Source organism: Anabrus simplex, chromosome 6 (genome assembly GCF_040414725.1).
Source record: "Anabrus simplex isolate iqAnaSimp1 chromosome 6, ASM4041472v1, whole genome shotgun sequence".
In the NCBI taxonomy this organism is placed as follows: Eukaryota; Metazoa; Arthropoda; class Insecta; order Orthoptera; family Tettigoniidae; genus Anabrus; species Anabrus simplex.
Window position 1 is genome coordinate 269,015,881 of NC_090270.1, and position 20,446 is coordinate 269,036,326.

The 20,446-nt window shown below is 39.0% G+C and overlaps 1 protein-coding gene across 1 annotated transcript in view; it reads left to right on the forward strand.

The window, feature by feature from the left end:
• LOC136876438 (probable ATP-dependent RNA helicase DDX60) overlaps positions 1 to 20,446 on the forward strand; it is a 152,053-nt gene that overhangs the window by 114,838 nt on the left and 16,769 nt on the right. The window contains exons 5-7 of the mRNA XM_067150413.2: positions 2,814 to 3,098; positions 7,249 to 7,405; positions 16,495 to 16,622. Of these exons, the coding sequence (XP_067006514.2) occupies positions 2,814 to 3,098; positions 7,249 to 7,405; positions 16,495 to 16,622 (570 nt within the window). The remainder of the gene's footprint in view (positions 1 to 2,813; positions 3,099 to 7,248; positions 7,406 to 16,494; positions 16,623 to 20,446) is intronic.

Consider the following 20,446-nt stretch of genomic DNA (forward strand, 5'->3'; position numbering starts at 1 on the left):
TTTCCCTGTTATTTTTTTATAAAAATTTTATATTTAGGGCGATGAAATGGTACAAAATCTATCAGGTAGCATCTGTACTGCAAGTTAAGGGCAGCTACAAAAGGCACCTCTTCCCACATTAGGGGCGGCCAATTCAAACCTGCCAGGAGGTATATAGATGCCCTTGATGACAGGCGGAGCGACATGTCTGTTAATATATTCCTTATTTGTGTCTATGGCTACATCAAATCAGAATTTGGATCATGCTAGGGATTTCTGATGAAGCAGGGGCTACCTGCTGAAGGATGGAGCAGGCCAGAGAAGTTAGTCCCTTTGAGATTTGCTACAGTCAACTTGCAAACATTGACTGGCCGTCACTGAGGGTAATCAGAAATTCTGAAAAACAGAAAGGCTGACATTATTTGTGTTAAAGAAACTAAAGGGATAGGTTCCAAGACAGGAATATGCAGATGGCTACAATGTTATCTACCAGCACAAGGAATGGTGTAGCAGTCTGTTTCATAATAACAACAACAACATAACAACAGAGTCCATCTTCCTTGAAGGTGATTTGAATTGCCATATTGACTCTCAGAATGAAAGATACTTGGGTTGTCATGGGGCACATGGATTTGGCGTGTGTGTGATGATGATGATGATGGGGTGTAGTATACTGGACTTAGCTGAAAAGCTCGGTACTGGTACCTACCTGTATCTAACACTTTCTTCAAGCAGAGACCAACACTCTTAGCCATCTACCCTAGTGGTGGGCATGTTACACTGGTTAGTTCAAGGATGAGTTTTAAATTTAGTGGTCATTCCAAAAGTGTTTTCTTATGACAGTGTAGTATCCCAACACTGCTTGCTGGTGCTAGACATCCGAATGAATCAGCTGAGACAGACTAAGACACTGAAGACCAGATCTAACGAATTAGACAAGAGAAAATCAATTCCAATAAGAAGAATTTTAAAACTGCCTTGGTAAATTTCTCAGTGAAGCAAGGGGAACCAGTGGTAGAAATGTGGGAAGATGCTGTGGAGTAGGTACATCGAGTTGCAGTTGATATTTTGGGTAAAACAAACTCAGGACAAAGATTTATAAGGAAATGTGGTACAAAAACAGAGTTAAATGAGTCATTAAGAAAAAGAAGTTACCTTTCAGGACCTGGTGAAATACCTGTCTCAGTGAAACCATTTACTGAAATTGGAAGCAAAGAGAACAGAGGCTGTGACAAAGGAGCATCACTACATGGATTTGTTTGACCAGCTAGAATCACCAGGAGGAGATGCCCATAATCATTCCATGTAAGATATTGGCCATTTCATGCAAATCAAAGGATCAGACAGCAACATTCTAAAGACCCAATACTGAAGTTAAGCTGTGAGGACTGGCATACGGGTTATTTTGGACCTGAGCTGTTAAAATTGCTTCATGTCTCCATTATGAACACCACTTGTTTTCGGTAGCTTTCAGTACCTTCCCTTCTTGCCCTGCTCTCCTAGATCAAATTATTTCATTCTATTTCCTCTGGGTCAAAAAATACCCATGGTGCAAGCACTTGCATAACTTATTTCCTGGTGACAGGCATTCTTATCTCCAGCCTTCAACGCTGGTAGTTATTATTGCTTCAAATGGTAGTGATAATGATTGGGAAGAGAGACAGGCACCCATTAAATGTTTAGCTGATGGAAGTGTTTTCAGAAGTGCAATCGGAAGATGATGCTGGCGATGTTGAACACGTGAGCAGACATCGGCCGCCTATAATATTTTATGCCATGGCAAATGTTGCTGTTATAAACTCCCTTCTTCTCTATTAAAGAACTCTCAGAAAGTAATCAGACAAGCATTTCTGTAGCAGTTGTCTGAGGAAATGGTTCTCAGTCACATAACACGCCGAGCAGTTATGAACAGCCTTCCTCATTCAGTTGGAAAATGCTGTGAAATAATTGACATACTAATGTGGGGCAAACTTTTGAGAAGTTACAGTATGAGTACCTTCATTCCTCGGCACACTTCGAAGGTGACACACCATTTAGTACCATTGTCTATTACTTGATGTTAGTTTTGTCTCATTTCATGATGTGTATTTAGTGTTGATCCCCTTGTTAGTTCATCAGACACTAAAGCTAACTGAAAATAAAATAAAATTGCATGCACAAGCTCTTAAATTACAGTTCGAGGGTTATCACACACTGCTTCTGTTTCAATGACAAGTTAATACAGGAGACATGCATAGATAATGAAAAACCATAAGAGACTCGCTCAAACAATGTTACAGCAAATCGTTATTAAAGAGTCTAGTGAAGATAGGTATCAGGGACTTAGCCTCATTATATTTGCCATTTTCTTTTCTTTTCTTCAGACAATTCAGCAAATATTCAAGATCTACATGATTAGAAACTCGTAGTGACATGAGGCTATGTCACTCAGTGACTCACTGTCACTGTCATTGTCTTTCTCTTTCATTTTTGGGAAAAGAAAGGAATTTTTTCTCCCAAAAATTGAACAAATATCATACCTTAGAAAAAAGGCATCTGGTCATTTTGGTTAGAAGGTATTTTCATTAAGGGAATTTTAATGGCAATTTTACTGATTACATGACTGCATGTTAATTCTGCATGGTCTTAACTCTTATTGGCAAAAGTGAGTCATCATCACAGATCACAAAAGGGAAATGTTCGATAAATTTTCAAATTCAAAGAAAATTTGTATAAAAGAGAGAGAAAAAAGCTAGGTAAACAACTGAGAGGGAATCTGCCACCTCGGCAACAGCCCTAAATGCAGATCATTGATTTATTTCTTGATTTCTTGACATTGTTAATCATATTTACAGGGTATACTGGACCACAATGGTAATCCACAGAAGGTGTGTGGAATTCTGACTCATCTACACTACCATGAACCAGGAAACATGGTACTGGTGTATTTGTTGCGTTCAGGAGCACTGAGGCGGCTCTGTAAGACTTACAACGGGAAGATAACTAGAGAAACAGAACTGAACCTTGTCCTGTTGTTAAGTCATCTTTTTGCTCGTCTTCCTCTTCATTCCACATGCCTGAAACAAAAGTACAAAAATTCAATTGTGATACTGCCTCCACTCCCTGAAACTGTGGCTGATGTGAGTATATCTCTTACTAAATTAAGCTAAGCTAAGCTTGTGATAGTGACATTGGCAAATACAGTATTCTTGTATTTTCTCACCACCACTAAAACAGTTTGAAGAAATCTTCCAGTTTTTCCATCACAGTAACATATTAGAACTTATATTTTCTTCTGTTAAAAAATCACAGGTTTTAGTTTAATGAAAATGAATGAATGTATTTTATTTATTTATTTATTTATTTATTTATTTATTTATTTATTTATTTATTTATTTATTTAATTTTACATTGAAAGCTGTTTCTTGTAGACCTGATTACTTCTCTTGCAGAGATTGTTAGTATTTTAGGCATTATCTGATGATTTCTACAGTTTTTAAAAGGTCACTCCTTGAATTTTAGCCAAGGATGTAGGCCAAGCTTTTGGGCTCGCTGTAATGTCTGGTCTCACTAACTACTTTTACAGTTTATGGCAACACTGAGGTGCTGGAATTATGTCCTGCATGCCATTGAATCTATGACATGAAGCTGGTATATTTTCAGCCCCTTCAAATGCCTCCATACTGAGCCAGGGTCGACCTGTCAACTTGGGCTTAGAAGGCAGCATTTCTGTCATCTGAGCTATTCAGCCTAGAAGGCTATAATTTGTTTTATTAGTCAGCATTGTGGGGTTTGAAATCTCTGGTGCTATGTTGGAGGTAACATGTTTTCTTTAAAATCTAACATTTCCCCTGCAATTTTTGTTCAGATTACTTGTCGTGGTTTACTGTAGTCCCATCGTAGTTCATGAACCATGGGCAATGGCTGAGTGGGTTAGTAAGTGGTTGAGAGTTGGAATACCAGTGGACATCTTGGACATATTCTGAGTCATGGCCCTCCCTGTGCTCAGGTGGCTAGGAGTACACAATCCACTGTTGGCCCCTAACCCATTAGAGGAGAGATGCTCACTGAGAGTATAGCATCCTGCTTCACAGAACTTTCACCAAAGCACTCTCAGAAAATTTTAACTCTTTGAAGGCAGAATTTAATACATTAAAACCATAACAGGTTGCCCACGAGTGAAATTTAATATACCGGTATTTGTTATGTCGAACCCGAAAATCTACCCGATAAAACGCAATTCGTCTGATAGTTACACAGGTGTTTACTTTTATTATCTCCCACAATCTTAAAACTTGATTTACCTCGACCTTTAATTCAAACAATCTGTTTTCAGACCAAAGGGTACAAAAGTGGTGGGTGCATTCCATTTAGTCTCTGGATGTAACATACCTCCCACCTTTTGGTTTTCTTTATTCTCCTGTTAACAGAAAACCAAAATGAACCAATTAAAAAATAATCACAATCATTTCGCCTACACAGTTTAACAAGACAAGAACTTATCACAAAACTTAAGTCCTGTGTCGTGCAGGGAGTTTCACCAAATGTCCACTTTTCATTTTCACTTCATTTTTTACAGCAGAAACAACACTTTCATGCTCATTATCTCCAACATTTTCCACTGGTAAGGTATCCTGTGATGAAGTCATCTCCAGTGGGTACAAACATTGAATTGGCCTGATTATGTCCCATCCAGCAGTCTGCACTCGAACTACGCTTACGTTAGCATCTTTACCAGGAAACATCTCAATCACTTTATCCAAAGGCCAATTGACTCTTTCTTCTGATCAGAGCCTACTAATACAATGTCACCAATCTTTAGCATCCCTCGACACTTTTCTTTAACTTGCGGCTGTACTAAAAGCCTTAGGTAATCATCACAAAATCTTTTCCTCACTTCCTCCTGTTAACGCTGCAGGTACTTGGCCAATTTTCTGAGGTTGGTCTTGCCTAGGCAATCGAGATGAGGGACTCCAATGGACCAGTTGTCCTGCAGGAACATTGCTGGAGTCAATGGCACTAAGTTGCTTGGATCCTCAGACAGGTATGTCAAAGGCCTAGAATTTACCACTGACTCCACATCTCATAGGACAGTCAAAGCCTCTTCATATGTGAGAGAGGCTCTTCCCAATGTCCTCTTCAACAACTTCTTGACCATTTGAATGATCCTCTCCCACCATCCACCCCACCAAGCAGCTGTGGGTGGAATGAATTTCCACTGGATCCTCCTTGAAGATGTTTCCTCTTCTATTTTATGCCAGTCCAAAGAGTCTAAGGAATTCACAGCTCCTGTGAAGTTGGTGTCATTGTCACTGAATGTAACTCTGGGTTATCCCCACCTTGCAATAAATCTCCTAAGACCTTGAAATGTTTAACACCAGATCAATATTTCCTACCAAGTGAGTTGGCCGTGCAGTTAGGGTGCGCAGCTGTGAATTTACTTTACAAAGGAAAGGATTTATTGCGTCCTCCTATTCACTACATATATCCATTCTAATGTTTTGGCTCATTTTGAGCCATCTTCAGTGAATTTTTTTAAAAAAACTACATGATTAACACCTTTTCACTGAAGATGGCTCAAAATGAGCTGAACAATGTTTATTTAGAATTACTCCACCCATAGATGGATATATGTATTGAATAGGAGGAGGTAATAAATCCTTTCCTTTCTAAAGTGGAAACCGTCAATACGGGATTATTTTAATCTCTTGTAACAGCTGTAAGTTTGCATTCGGGAGATAGTGGGTTCGAACCCCATTGTCGGCAGCCCTGAAGATGGTTTTCCATGGTTTCCCAATTTTACACAAGGCAAATGCTGGCTGGGGCTGTACCTTAATTAAGGCCATGGTCGCTTACTTCCCACTTCTAGCCATTTCCTATCCCATCGTCGCCCTAAGACCTATCTGTGTAGGTGCGATGTAAAGCAAATAAAAAAAAAAACAATCCATGATGACCCTGTCTATAGGAGAGTGTGTAACCATTGGGTGCCAATGCAGCTGTCTGATGATCACGAGCATGTGTTGCAGACAATATGTCAAGAGGAGCACTACAACTGTTTGCTCATGACGGAGATGTTTTTCTCCATAGAAGTGTGACAGAGAGTAGGTGACAATCAATGGAGTTGAAGCATCTGTCATCTGTGGTCAAGAAAATATTCAAGACAGACACTCACCGCGAAAGGCAGGCTGAAGATCTTTTGGGATGTCATTGGGCCTATACTGGTTCTCTTCTAGGAAAAGTGTGGACTAGTGTTGACAAGTGAGGTAGTGTCAAGTTAATGAGCTAGTTGAAGCCCGCCATATGATCAAGACACTGATTACCTCTGACAGATGGTGTGTTGCTGATTCATGACAACTCCTGCTTCCATGTGTGTGCACATGCAACAGATACATACGATATGTTATCTGAAATGTGAGGTGTTAAAATATACACCATACAGTCCAGACTTTTGGGCACTGGACTTTCACTAGTTTCAATCTCTGAAAGAACATTTTCAGGTTCAGAAATACTGCAGGCGACGTGGCCAAGGAGGGAGTGCAAAGTTGTCAAAAGGGCCAACCAAAATACTTTTATCTTGTAAGCATCGACAAGCTTGTGGAGAGATGGGCCAACTTCGATGCAAAGCTGGATGGCTGTCAAAAATAAGGCAAATCACTTTTCTCCATGTAGAGCCTCCGTGGCTCAGATGGCAGTGCATTGGCCTCTCACCACTGAATACCGTAGTTCAAATCCTCGTCACTCCTTGTGAGATTTATGCTGGACAAAGCAGAGACGGGACAGGTTTTTCTCCAGGTACTACGGTTTTCCCTGTCATCTTTCATTCCAGCAACACACTCCATTATCATTTCATAGCATTTATCAGTCATTCATAAAATCACTTTTGGAGTGGGGACCCCATTGTAATAATAGCCTATATGTGTTTCATTCGTTACATCCCTGACCTGGTCAAAGACTGGAAAACAGATCGTAGGTTTCCATTTTCAACCTTATAAAAATAGAATAAAATTCCTGTTATTTAATGACTTGCTTAGCTGTAGATATACAACACAACTTGCTACGGCAAAGATAAAATGTTGTATTAATTTTTTAATTTAATATTGCTCTAAGTTCAAACCGACTATCAATAACTTGCCCATTGATACAAAATTATTTCATTGAGTCAACTCTTACTTCATACTAGTTTCATTATGATCTTTGATTAAAGTGTAGTAACTGCTACCTAGTACATATTTGTGTTTCTTCCTCTATCATGTAAACTATATGTGATGGATCTGACTTGTGTTCTCGCAGGATGTGAAGGTGTACAATGAGGAGGTGAAATTTATGTATGACCACTATTTCCGATGTGTGGCCAATCATATAGCCAATAAGTTTGGTGATGACGACACTTTGCCTCTCTCAGGTGTTCGGTTTGGACCAGCAGAACCAGTTGTACTCCAGCCTCAAGGTATGTACCTGGGTCAGTGTTACCATATAAACAAATAAGAAAGTTAATTAAAACAAAGGAGTTTAAAATATGACCATTCTTGGCACTCAGATCTACACTATCCAATCAAAAGTATCAGGATATCCCTCTGAACACATGAACTATAGTTGAGATGTCACTAAAACCACCACTGCTGCTATAAAAGATGACTGAGGGCTCCATGTTGTACAATGGTATTTTCAGAATTGGTGGACCAAGGGAGCTTAGTGATTTAGAACATGGAATGGTTACTGGTTGCAACATGATCAGTTTGAGCCATTCATTACTTTCTCACGTTGCACAGGTCAACTGTCGGGGACGTGATTGTGAAGTAGAAGAAGGGTGACATAACCTCACCAAACCACAGCCGGTAGCATTAAATTTATTAAAAGTGTTAATGGTATCAATATTATGTTAATAACTGCTTTGATTGTATTGTTGAAGAGACCATAAATGTCTTGGGTACTAGAAAAATTCAAATTTGTAACAATACTTCTGACTACAGATTTATTTCCACCCACATAAAATCACTATTCAATACATTTGAGGGAAGATCAAAGTTATGCAACCAGTCTAAGAAATTATGTTTACTTGCATCCCCATCTGATGAAATGCTATTATCCTGATTACATGTGCTTTCATGTGCATTGATAAAATACCTATTACACTGACTAGGTTCTAGAGGAAGCTGTCAGCTTGCATTCGGGAGATAGTGGGTTAGAACCTCACTGTCGGCAGCCCTGAAGATAGTTTTCAGTGTTTCCCATTTTCACACCAGGCAAATGCTTGGGATGTACCTTAATCAAGGTCATAGACGATTCCGTCGAGATAGTGGGTTAGAACCTCACTGTCGGCAGCCCTGAAGATAGTTTTCAGTAGTTTCCCATTTTCACACCAGGCAAATGCTTGGGATGTACCTTAATCAAAGTCATAGACGATTCCGTCCCACTCCTAGCTCTTTCTTGTCCCAGGGTCGCCATGAGACCTGTCTCTGTCAGTGCAATGTGAAACAAATTGGGAAGAAAAACAGAAGAAGAAAAAAATGAAATGGCGTATGGCTTTTAGTGCCGGGAGTGTCCGAGGACATGTTCAGCTTGCCAGGTGCAGGTCTTTTGATTTGACTCCCGTAGGCGACCTGCACATGATGATGATGATGATGAAATGATGAATACGACACATACACCCAGCCCCCATGCCAGAAAAATTAACTAATGATGGTTAAAATTCCTGACCCTGCCGGGAATCAAATCCGGAGCCCCTGTGACCAAAGGCCAGCACGCTAACCATTTAGCCATGGAGCCGGACAACAGAAGAAGTAGATCACTGGACTTCCAGACAGGGCTGCTCTGATGTGTTGTATGTCCCAAGTACCGATAAATATTATGAACATGGTTTCATTAATTCTAAATGGGAAGCTTGATTACAGCACCTCTCAATTCCAAATGGAATTCCTACATGGGATGATCCTCATTTTATGAACATTTCTAATTATGATCAAGAAATCCAGGACTGTCTTATTCGACTCAAGTCATTGAGAGTATATAATATAAAAGCTGTCGACAGCTGCGCAAAATTTTAAGACTAAAATCATTTATGATGGATCATCAGTTTACAGCTGCTAATAAATATGTCGGAGAGGGTCTATCTAAATGGACAGCCCCTTGAAGCTAAATATGAACTATGCCAATCTTCATGGTTCCTGGTAATGGCAGTGAAAAGAATGGATCATCCCTTTGTAGAAAATGTATAGTCGCTCAAGAAAAAAGAAAAGAATGAGTGTATGCTATTGTGTGTTCCTTGCATTTAATATTTTATTAGATTTAATATTAATTATAATCAAAATATAATTCACCTCCAATGTTGATAAAAACACTGAGGATACCCACAACAAACTTTATATCATAGGTTGATTTTTTCTCAGAAAAGTGTACCTGTTTACAAAATACCATGTGCTGCTCCTTTTTTTTTTAGCTACTGTACTAAGGAGAAACAAACAGCAAGCCATAAAATCAAATAAAACGTACTTAGGACCAGCCACTTCAGTTCTCTGCTTATTAATCGGAGACATCGTTAACCCCTCAGTTTGCAGCCATTTAAAAGAGCTTCCTACTCTGTGGCCAGAGGAGATTTCAACTACACATGACGGAAATACATTGATTCACTTAAAACGTTTCTACATTTATGAGTAGCCCGATATTCTCAAAATTTGGAAATTCTTACGATAAAACTATGTACATGCAGTTAATTATATATTTGTTTCATATTACTATAGTAATTTAGTTCGGTGTGATAGAGTTCAAAGCACTCCTTGAGTGAAACCTACGTCACATTCATGGCAGTCATGGCAGCAGTACACCAATGTGTTCATTTTGCCATGCTTCAAATACACCTTACAATGTCTCTAAGGTTTACATTTCTCAGCCTTGGGTGCTAATTTCCTGATAACATTTTTTCCTGCAACCTTGGAACTGTATTATCCGATGCGTGCTGGCCTTGAAGATTTTGTTTCGCGCCCGAGCGAGCATATTTTGTAAACAAACCTTCCACCAGCAGAACCTGATAAGATAACTGCTCAGTGTTTGTCCTTGTCACTTCCCTAAATATTATTAGAGAATTTAGGACGGTTGAATTCAAGAGTCTTTTGAACATCTTTACTGGTTCCTCCTCATCGGCACTCTCATCATTTATCACTGCATGCACTACAGCCACATCATCTATTTCATTATCACTGCTGCTAATACTGTCACTAAGACTTCATATTAAACTTTCATCTCTATTATACAATACTACAAGCACGTTACTCTCGGTCAAACCATGACTAGAGCTAGCCATTGAGCGCGGCGCGTCACATGGACTGATGCAGCTGCAGCAAGACCAAAAGCAACAGAATGAAACTGATTGAGGGGAATAACATTTATAATGAAACAAACTAACTCGAGACATATTTCAGATAAATGGTCGAGACATCGTCTTTCAAACAAAATATATACCATGCACAACTGCTTCTCGTATCGTATGACAGAAAGCAACATTAACTGATACCTACACAGAGTGCTGGTGGGGGGTTACAAAAATATTTCAAGACAAGTAAAATAAATAAACTGTACTCTCCCCAATGTAAAAATAGAGCAAAGGACATCACACGAAAAGACAAACCTCTCGTATCATTTATCCTTTATTTTATTTTATTCTGTGAAAAAAATGAAGCAAATAGACTTTTAAAAAACAAGATATTATACCTCAAACTTCCTTGACAAAAAATGTATCCTTGCATAAACAACAATATGTTAACGAACTACAATTCTTATTTTAGAACACTGATAAACCCCAACATTTCTTCTTGGAATCTAAACCATTTTCTTTTCAATAACTCCAAAATTCTTTACGATACAATCATAAATGCGAAACCCTGTACAAAGGACACTAGGAAAGTTTTGCAATACGCAAAAATGGTTGGCTAGACACCCTTGTTATGGTAAGGGATGAAAAGAGGGGTGAAAACTGGTCTAGAAGACAGCAAGGCGCAACCTTCACACCAGTTGTTACCAAGCAGTGGGATTGAAAGCAAGTTAAGATGTCAGTGTGGTCTAAAGGTGAATATCGCAAAATTTTCCGCTACAATTTTGCTCGTGGATTAACTGTTGACCAGTGCCTGGAGGAAATGACTCCTGTTCTGGGGAAAGACTGTCCACATCAGACAACAGTTTTCCGCTGGTACAAAGAGTTCTAGAGGGGAAATTTTGGGGTTGAAGACGATCCTTGTTCTGGGCGACCGTCTGAATCAGTGACTGAAGCAAACACTGAAGCTGTGAGGAAAATGTTGCAGCAAGAGAGGTGATTGACATATCAGCAAGTAGAAGAGACCAAACACATCCCTGCACCAGCTATTCATTCAGTTCTACACGACCATCTCCATGTTAGAAAGGTTTGTTCTCTTTGGGTGCCCCATTAACTTTCAGAGGAACAAAGGGCACATTGAGTGAAATGGTGCCAAAATGGTGCCGAAAAATGCTAAAACAATTTGAAAATGGGACTTTGAGTAACGTCAATAGCATCGTTACAGGTGACAAAACTTGGCTTTATTATTATGATGTCCCAACAAAGTTCCAGAACAAGCTGTGGCTGTTTGAAGATGAGGGTACTTCTGTGACTCTGCAAAAGTCAAGGTCAATGAAGAAAAGGATGATTGCATTATTCTTCACTAAACGGAGCATCCTGACTCGGGTTGTGCTAGAAACCCAAAGGATGGTTACTGCGAAGTGGTACAGCGAGACTTGCCTGCCTCAGATCATCCAGGCTCTCAAGCGGTTCCGTCCAAGGTCACAGCTCAACACTTGACTCTTGCATCACGACAATGCTCCAGCACATTGTGCTAATATAACAATGTATTTTCTTGCCAGATTAGGGTTGACTGTGCTTGATCAACCTCCATACAGTCCTGATCTTGCCCCATATGACTTCGCACTCTTCCCAGAAGTGAAGATGAAGCTGAAAGGGTGGCGTTTTGCATCCAACGAGGAGCTTCTGGCAGCATGGGATCAAGAGTTTGAAAATGTAACCGAAGAAAAGTGGAAGAATTGGTTCAGTGACTGGTTTTGACGTATTGAGTGTGGTGGAAATTATTTTGAAAAAGTCTAAATTGTTCACTCACATTGCAAAACTTTCCCAGTGCCCTTTGTATTGGTCTATACCACGTATAGAGGTCGGCACTGAGAGGTAAAACTCACCAAACTGTTGATGAACAAGGGCTGTGAAAGTTTTAGGGATGTAACTTAAAAGCTTTTCATTCTGTTGAACACAATAGTTGAAAACATAACTATAGCATACCTGTAAAATACTATTTTAAAAAAATGACATGTTGCATTCTACAAGAACAACTTCAGATTCTATCAAATCACTTTCAACCGTGCATATATGTACAATGCTATTAACATTGTGTAAACTAATGAAAAATGTAAGAAATTTATTTCTCTTCCACCTATTCAGTACAAACTCAATATTTTAGTTAGAATTAAATTCTCATTAAAATAAGAATTGGTACATGTTTCCCCCTTTCCTATGGGGCATCATCAGCCATAGCATTACCTGCATTACCTCAAACCATGCTACGGCTGATGATGCCCCATAGGGAAGGCCGAAACATGTACCAATTCTTATTTTAATGAGGATTTAACTCTAACTTAAATACCGTATTGAGTTCGTACTGAATAGGTGAAAGAGAAATTTCGTACATTTTCATAAGATTACTTTCAATACGGATTCGCAATGATTTTCATTACTTGTAATTATGTAAACTAGTTGGTGAATATGATTTGGTGCTGTTATGAACAAATAATGAATGTATTAAATTATGGAAGTTCAGTTGGCTTTATGTAGCACTGACACAGATATGATTTACAGTGATGATGGGATAGGAAAGGTCTAAGAGTGGGAAGGAAGCGGTTGTGGCCTTAATTAAGGTACAGCCCCATCATTTGCTTGGTGTGAAAATGGGAAACTATTGAAAACCATCTTCAGGGCTACAAACAGTGAGGTTTTAACCCACTGTCTTCCGAATGCAAGCTCACAGCTGTGTGCCCGTAACTGCATGTCCAACTCACTCGGTTATTATGGAATTTTTTCTGTACTCATCTTAGCTGCTGTCATCCGTCACCTTCAGCAATTGTGTTTGGACTGATGCCAGTTCTTTAGCTCCGGTCTTGATAGCTAAGTAGAAATTTTATAGCCAATAACTCTGTTTCGCAGAGGTGGGAGGGGAAGTAGGTGGGGCGATGGAGATGAGTGTGCATTGACTCTGTACTTAGGAGAGGGAAGAGGGAGTGCTGCTTCATCATCTTATAGCATATTTTTGTAAATTAGGGAGTAACTGTAAGTTAATGGTTTTGGTTAAATAAAAGTAAGAAATTGAATCATTGACCGGTTTATACAATGTAAACAATATTGTACATGTGTGGGCACGATTTAATGTGATTTGATGGAATCAGAGGATGTTATTGTAGAGCAAAACATGCCATTATTTGTTTAATAGTGTGTATTTTGACAGATATGTTATAGTGTTGTATATTATGTTTGGAACCAGTGTTGCCAACCCGTAAATATTTTCTCCGCTAAATTTTAGTTGAAAATCCGCTAAATTTCACAATGAAGCAAAATAGCATATACCAGCTGTTGTAATAAAAGAGATTAACTCAACACTCACCAGTTTCAGAACAGGAGTTCATTATCTTCTCTGCGCTCTATATGCTCTGAAGCAGATGTGCTGAGTTGAAGTCCTCTGGTTTCACATGAAGCCACATGATACTATTCTTTTTCAAAGAATATGCTGGCAGTTCACAGCAGCAAAGACCATACGGAAATTTTCAAATTATTTCGAAAGTTATTTTCACTTTCATTAGTGTTTTCATTGTTTTTGATAAGTGCGGAAAGAATTAATGTCAAACAATTTTGCATTTATATTGCACTGCCAATAAATGCACTGTCCATATTTGGGATCATTGGGAAGCTCAACCTACTAGTCTTTTAAGTCTAATTATTTAACCACTCTTTATCAAATATCTGACTACTTTTTAACCTCTTCTTTCGACATATTGATGTACCAAAAAGAACCTGATATCAAAACTAACACGTTATCAAACACGACACTACCCGGCTCATCAAGAGTACAGTAACGATTGTAAAAAATACTGACTGAGGCTGTGGTCCAGAGCTGGTCTAGGAAACGAGTGGTAGTATGCTGCATAAGTTCAATACAATGGGAATAAGTAGACTATTATGCCGTACTAAGTTCTATTTTTTTCTCCTGGTGATGAAAGGTGATATTGTTACCGCCGAAAATCGCTAAAAGAAGTTTGAAATCCGTCAAAAAATCCGCTGTCCGCTAAATGGAAAATTTATCCACTGTCTCATTTAAAAATCCGCCAAATTTGGCGGAAAATCCGCTGACTTGACAACACTGTTTGGAACTAGTGTGTTCGACAGGCTGAAAGGTTTTTATGTTACATAATCTAAGGCGACACTGGAAAATATGGATTCCTTCTTAACAAATAACAACAACAAAAAACACCTAGTGAGTGACAGCATGGTTTGGGTCATGTAGCTGTCAGCTTGCATTCAGGAGATGGTGGGCTCGAACCGTACTGTCGGCAGCTCTGAATATGGTTTTTACTACCAGATGATGCTCCAAATTCGATGCTGTATAGTGCCAGAAAGATCCGAGGGATGGGAATAATTTGCACAGAATGGGAAGCCAGTAGACAGCATTATAATATTTGTAATCGTTTACTCCACATTCAGGATGTTCATCTACAATATGTAAGGAAGTCACCTAAAGAACATACAAAAAGAAAGTCTTCTCCCAAAGATTGACGGAAGAATACTATGTGAAATTATGATAAATCGACACTTTCAGTCGGAGTGCCAGTTACCGCATAAAGGAAAGGGAGTAGTGTTATATTCAGACTGCCCGAAAGCAAACTCCTGGATGACTCATGAATTACCTCTTGTCCTCTTCTGAATACATAAACGAAGTGAAGATGTCGTGCAACCTCACTGTAGTCAGATCGGTTCCTGGTAGGTCATTCAGCACAACCTGTTACTGCCAAAATGGCTGCAATGAGACAGAAATCCTTGGTCATGTGCTAGGATTCTGCTGCAGCACTGAGCTACTGCACAACCATCGCCACCACCGTGTAAGAATGACGATTGCTTAATCCATGAGACAGTGTGGATTGGAGGTGCACAAGCAGGTTCACTGCATCTCTACCGATGACTCTAATTGGGGGACTGACATCATAGGCATCAACAGAAAGGACAGTAAAGATATGGTATTAGATCCCACCATTCCCTCTGAAAGAGACTCAAATCGGGCTCGGGACGTAGACCTAGAAAAACAAGCTATTTATATTCCTTGCTTGCCTTACCTGTCAGCAAAGTGTAAAATATTTATCGATTGGTGAATTGTCAGAGACCTGCTATTAAGAGTAAGAAGCACCATCCCTAGTCAAACATCAATCTTACTACAAAATTTGAAAGTTCCATTCTGCAGAATAGAAAAAAGTGGTATACAGATACGAAGAGACTATCTACGAATCATTCATTTCCATTTATCCCTGAGAATATGATAAACATTCCTCTCCCATTCCCCCCTGGGAAAAAAGATAATAACAGCATTAACAATTAAATTTCCACTTGTTGATGTTTTTAAACTCTGTTGAAATTGTAACCTGACTGTATTCTGGATCTGAATGGTCACCCTCATTGGAGGATGGATGATTTATTTAATTAATAAATCTCTCTCGCAATATTGTAAATAAATTTGACAGTAGTAAACAAGAAACACTAATGCAAATGAATAATTTTAATGGGAAAATCTAGACTAAAATCATGCAATTCTTGAAAAATTTCCAAATTAATCTCTCCTGAAATTAGCATAAGTAGGCATTTTATTTTTTTCTGCACACAAAGCAATAAAACTGCTAAAACTCAAACCGTACAGATTTACAAGGGCCCAATGTTTAAAACCTGGTGCCCATCCAGGATTTTGAACATCGTTTTTTTTTATTTCTATCAACATATATCACTGTTAGGTTACTTCCTATGAGTAAATTGAAATCTCCTTATGTTCCTTGCTTGAAATCAATTGTGTTCCATCGATAATTTAGTTTCAGTGAACACATTTCTGAAGAAGTGACAGCGGTCTTGTTTATGTTTACATCATAGCAATGGTGGTGCCCAGCTGTAATCAAGATGAAATGTTCATGGAATGTGAGAAGTTTGCAGTTTGGGTGAATGAAATATTGAGTGACAGTGATAGTGAAGTGAATGGCGAGAAATCTAGTTGTTGATTTTGATGAAAGTACAAAACAAATGATTTTCAATCGTATCCCCACACACATTAGTTCTCTTTCCATTTTATATATAAAACATATGCTGACCTTAGGTAACGCTCTTTTTAAGTAAAGAAAGTTATCCTCCAAAACCAGTTCTAAAATGAGCAAATGTGAGTATTAGCTAGAGGTAATATTTTAAAATTATTATTTCCAGTTATATTTTTATTGTCATGATCATTTCAGGAGTAGAAGCTGCCATTTTTGCTGAGAACATACCCCGGACCATTTGCTCGCAGTTTGCTGCGCTATCCGGTCACTCCGATACGAGACTGTATTCAACAACAAATGTGATATCTACTATTAGACATCAGGTAAGTTGTTCCAAACTTCTCTGTGGCTGTAATTATAATAATGCAGCCAACCCACATTTTAAGAAATAGCATGCATGTTACATTTTTAATAATTTAACTATATCAAATATTTTACATTTCACAGTATTACCATTATCATGATTTAATTGAAATGCAGTGTCTTTAGGCAACTTGTGTAGAAGCACACAGCTTCTGAGTTTAGTCAGCAGTATTTAAGGATAGTTGGATATAAGGATAACGTCCAGGTTGAGGAGGTGACTAAAACTGGAGAAGTACGGTACTAATATAAAGATATTTAGAAAAAGATACAGAAGTTAAAAGCTAGAAAAGGTGCTGGGATTGATCAAATTTTTGGGGCTATACAGTGCTGAAGGCAGTGGGTTGGGATATATTGCTGTATCTGAAATATTTACTTGATTACTGTTTGCATGAAGGAATGGAGGCTTGCTATAGTAGCCCCAGTGTAGAAAAGAAAAAGTGATTAACATAAAGCAGATAATTGCAGGCAATCAGCTTGATATATGTTGCATGTAATCTCTGGGAAAGCATTGTATCTGATTATATCAGGCACGTTTGCAAAATTACTATCTGGTTGGATAGGCAGTTCAGGTTTCAGGAAGGTTATTCCAGAGAGGCTCAACTTGGCTTTGACAATATGAAACTGACTGAGGTATGAGCAATATTAGTAATACCATTCCTTATGCAGCCAGTCCCTGCTATGAATGGTACGAAAATATTACTATGTTCAGCTTCAGTATTCCTTACTTCATACCCAAAAGTGCCCATCAACCTTCTTATAGCCAGATATATCTTTTCCAACTCCGATTAGCATAATGTTACCCTTTTGTACTAGGTCTTCCAGGTCTTCAAAGAACTCTTCCTTCCCATCATCACTGTATCGTTGCTGTGCGAAACAGATTTGAATTAATGTGAAAGTGATTTTTCCTAAATTTACTCTGGCTTTGATAGTTCTTTGTTCTTACAAAGGTGATATCTGTGATGGCCTTAATATCTTTGTGCTCCATCAAACCCACTCCATTCCTTGCCTCCTTTCTAGTACAACTTGTAACCTTTCCATTGTATCTCACTCAGCCCTAATAATGTATTCTCCTTCATTCCATCATATTGACTATCTCCTCACACATGCCTTTCATTGTCATCACTAGAGCCCGGATTTCCATGCAAATGCATGTTTTTAAATAAGCTAGCTACACTTCTCAAACTTTGCAAATATTCATTTTACGGCTTAACAATTCCAAATAACCATTCTTTTTCTGTGCATGTTTGCATGTTTTGGCATTTAGGAGAAAATTCATGCATAATGCATATTTGGAAGATTTTGGATAAAATAGCGAATATTTGGACGTTTAATATTGCATATTATGACTTTTATTCTGACTTTGACGCATATATATATATATATATATTTGTTAACTTGCATCATAGTGCCTTTTCTGAATGTTAGTTTGCAGAATTTGGGACAATTTTTCACGTTATAGGGTACAGTATGTCTATTATTGAGAGACAGAGGGAATGTATTCCTGGCATCCTATGTACCTATGTAGCCTACATACGGTACAGGTCCTGTAATCCAATTAACCAAACACATTATCGTTTGCTTGAGTAAACAATGACGGAAGGCCCCACATCGATCTCTAATTCTTAGGAATAAGGTGTCCCAGTTTTATTTATTTTATTTATTTATTTATTAATGCCTTTACAGTTGTTTTAGAGTTGTACATTGCTATAAATTGAACCATAAACTGTGCATTAATCATTAAAGGGCTCATTTTTCGTCTATGTTAGACGAACAAAACAAAACTTGTATCGCACTTCTGTGTAGGGTTGGGCACTATGTCCCTGTTTCGGCACAAGGTGCCAGTGCACAGTTATGTTCCGCTGTTCCAGAACACCGAGTGTCAATTGTTCCGAAACATTCTCAAGCGAGCCGGAGACACTGACTCGCTGTCCCATCAGAAGCGCCACTATGCACTGCCCTTCACCTACTAGCTGAACTGTGCAGCGGGCGCACGGGACGTGGGACTGTAACTCCGCAGTGTAGAGAGAACTTCGAGAGGCAACATTACATGCTCCGCGCCAGTGGGAACTGGGAGTGTGCCTGTACGGAACGTGCTGTGTGGTGTGTGCCTGTGTGTAGTTATGGCCATGTCCAGCATAAAGCTGCAGGGAACGTGAACGAACAGTCGGAACACTGAAATTCGCGCCCAATAATCTCGTTAAAGGCTGCTTTTAGGTTAAGATATTTCCGGTCAATATAAAATACACATAGCACGGTTACAATGGCAGTGCAGGTGTTTAAAAGTAACCAATTCAAGAATATTTTCACCAGTTGAATGTATTGGCCTGTATTGTGAGTAATTAGTGAGTAATTAATATCTCAAAAATATCCCTCAACACTTTTTCGGGGATTGACGTTAAACATTAATTTGGACTTTAAGGAAAATTTTAAGCCCAAGAAAAATATGGGATGTCGCTTTGGAATTAAAAATATATCTGGATAAATACATTGTTGTACTTTCGTGCTGTTAGGCCGGGCGCACATTGAGAAACAGTTGGCCGCAGAGCAGGGAAGAGCAGAGCAGAACAGCGCAAAGCTTACGAAATTGCAAAGTGGATGTGAGCGCACATTGCCACGCAGGGTCTCGTCGGTTTTCAGAAATAACATGTTTTCTTTAGACTCTGTGATTCTGGGGCATCCAGTATAAAGAGGCTCTTTTCTTTTTCTTCAAGCATTCGCGATTTTTCTCATTTTGTTAGTCATCTTCACAATTTCCCTTGTGCTCATGGCAACGCGGTTATTCAGCTTAAGACAATCGCAATAAAAACAACCACCTTCGCCAGTTTACAAGACTGAACACTATTTCAATGTTACCGATGCTCGGCGTTCATATGAACTAAGCAAAGAATTTAATTCATGATTTTTTTTTTTTTTACGTCGCACCGACACAGATAGGTCTTATGGCAACGATGGAATAGGAATGGGAAGGAAGCGACCGAGGCCTTAATTAAGGTACAACCCCCCCCTCCAGCATTAGCCTGGTGTGAAAATGGGAAACCACGGAAAACTATCTTCACGGTTGCCGACAGTGGGGTTCGAACCCCCATCTCCTGAATGCAAGCTCATAGCAAGGCGATCCTAACCGCACGACCAACTTGTATGGTAAATTCATTAATAGGATCACAGTGGGGGAGAGGGAAAAATATGTACTTACAAATGTACTGCTAGATTTTCATCTAGTTGTCACAAGACACAAAATACTAAAATCAATCAACATTGACAATCTGTTGTGAACGCGTTTGCATTTATATTTGACAAGACATGATAAATGATTTTCCGTATTTATCTCTTCACATAAATGTGATGATGGATGACAGCGACGGAGTCGGCGATGATGCTCTCCATAATCAGCATTAGATCTTTGTCTTAAATTCTATATTTTGCGAGAACTTGGGTCACGGATTGTTTCATAGATATATGAGGATTACATTCTTTTGTTTGCTGTTTGTTTAACGTCGCACTAACGCATCGAAGGTTTTCGGCGACGGAAGAAGGGTGGAAGATTGGGAAGGTAGCGGGCGTGGCCTTAATTAAGGTACAGCCCCAGCATTTGCCTAGTGTAAAAATAGGAAACCACGGAAAACCATCTTCAGGGCTGCCGACAGTGGGGTTCGAACACACTATCTCCCGAATGCAAGCTCACAGAGGCGCGACCCTAACCGCACGGCCACTTGCTCGGTGGATTACATTTTAGGCCTTTCTCTAAACTACCTTGGTACGCAGCGTGAATAAAATTATTTATAGC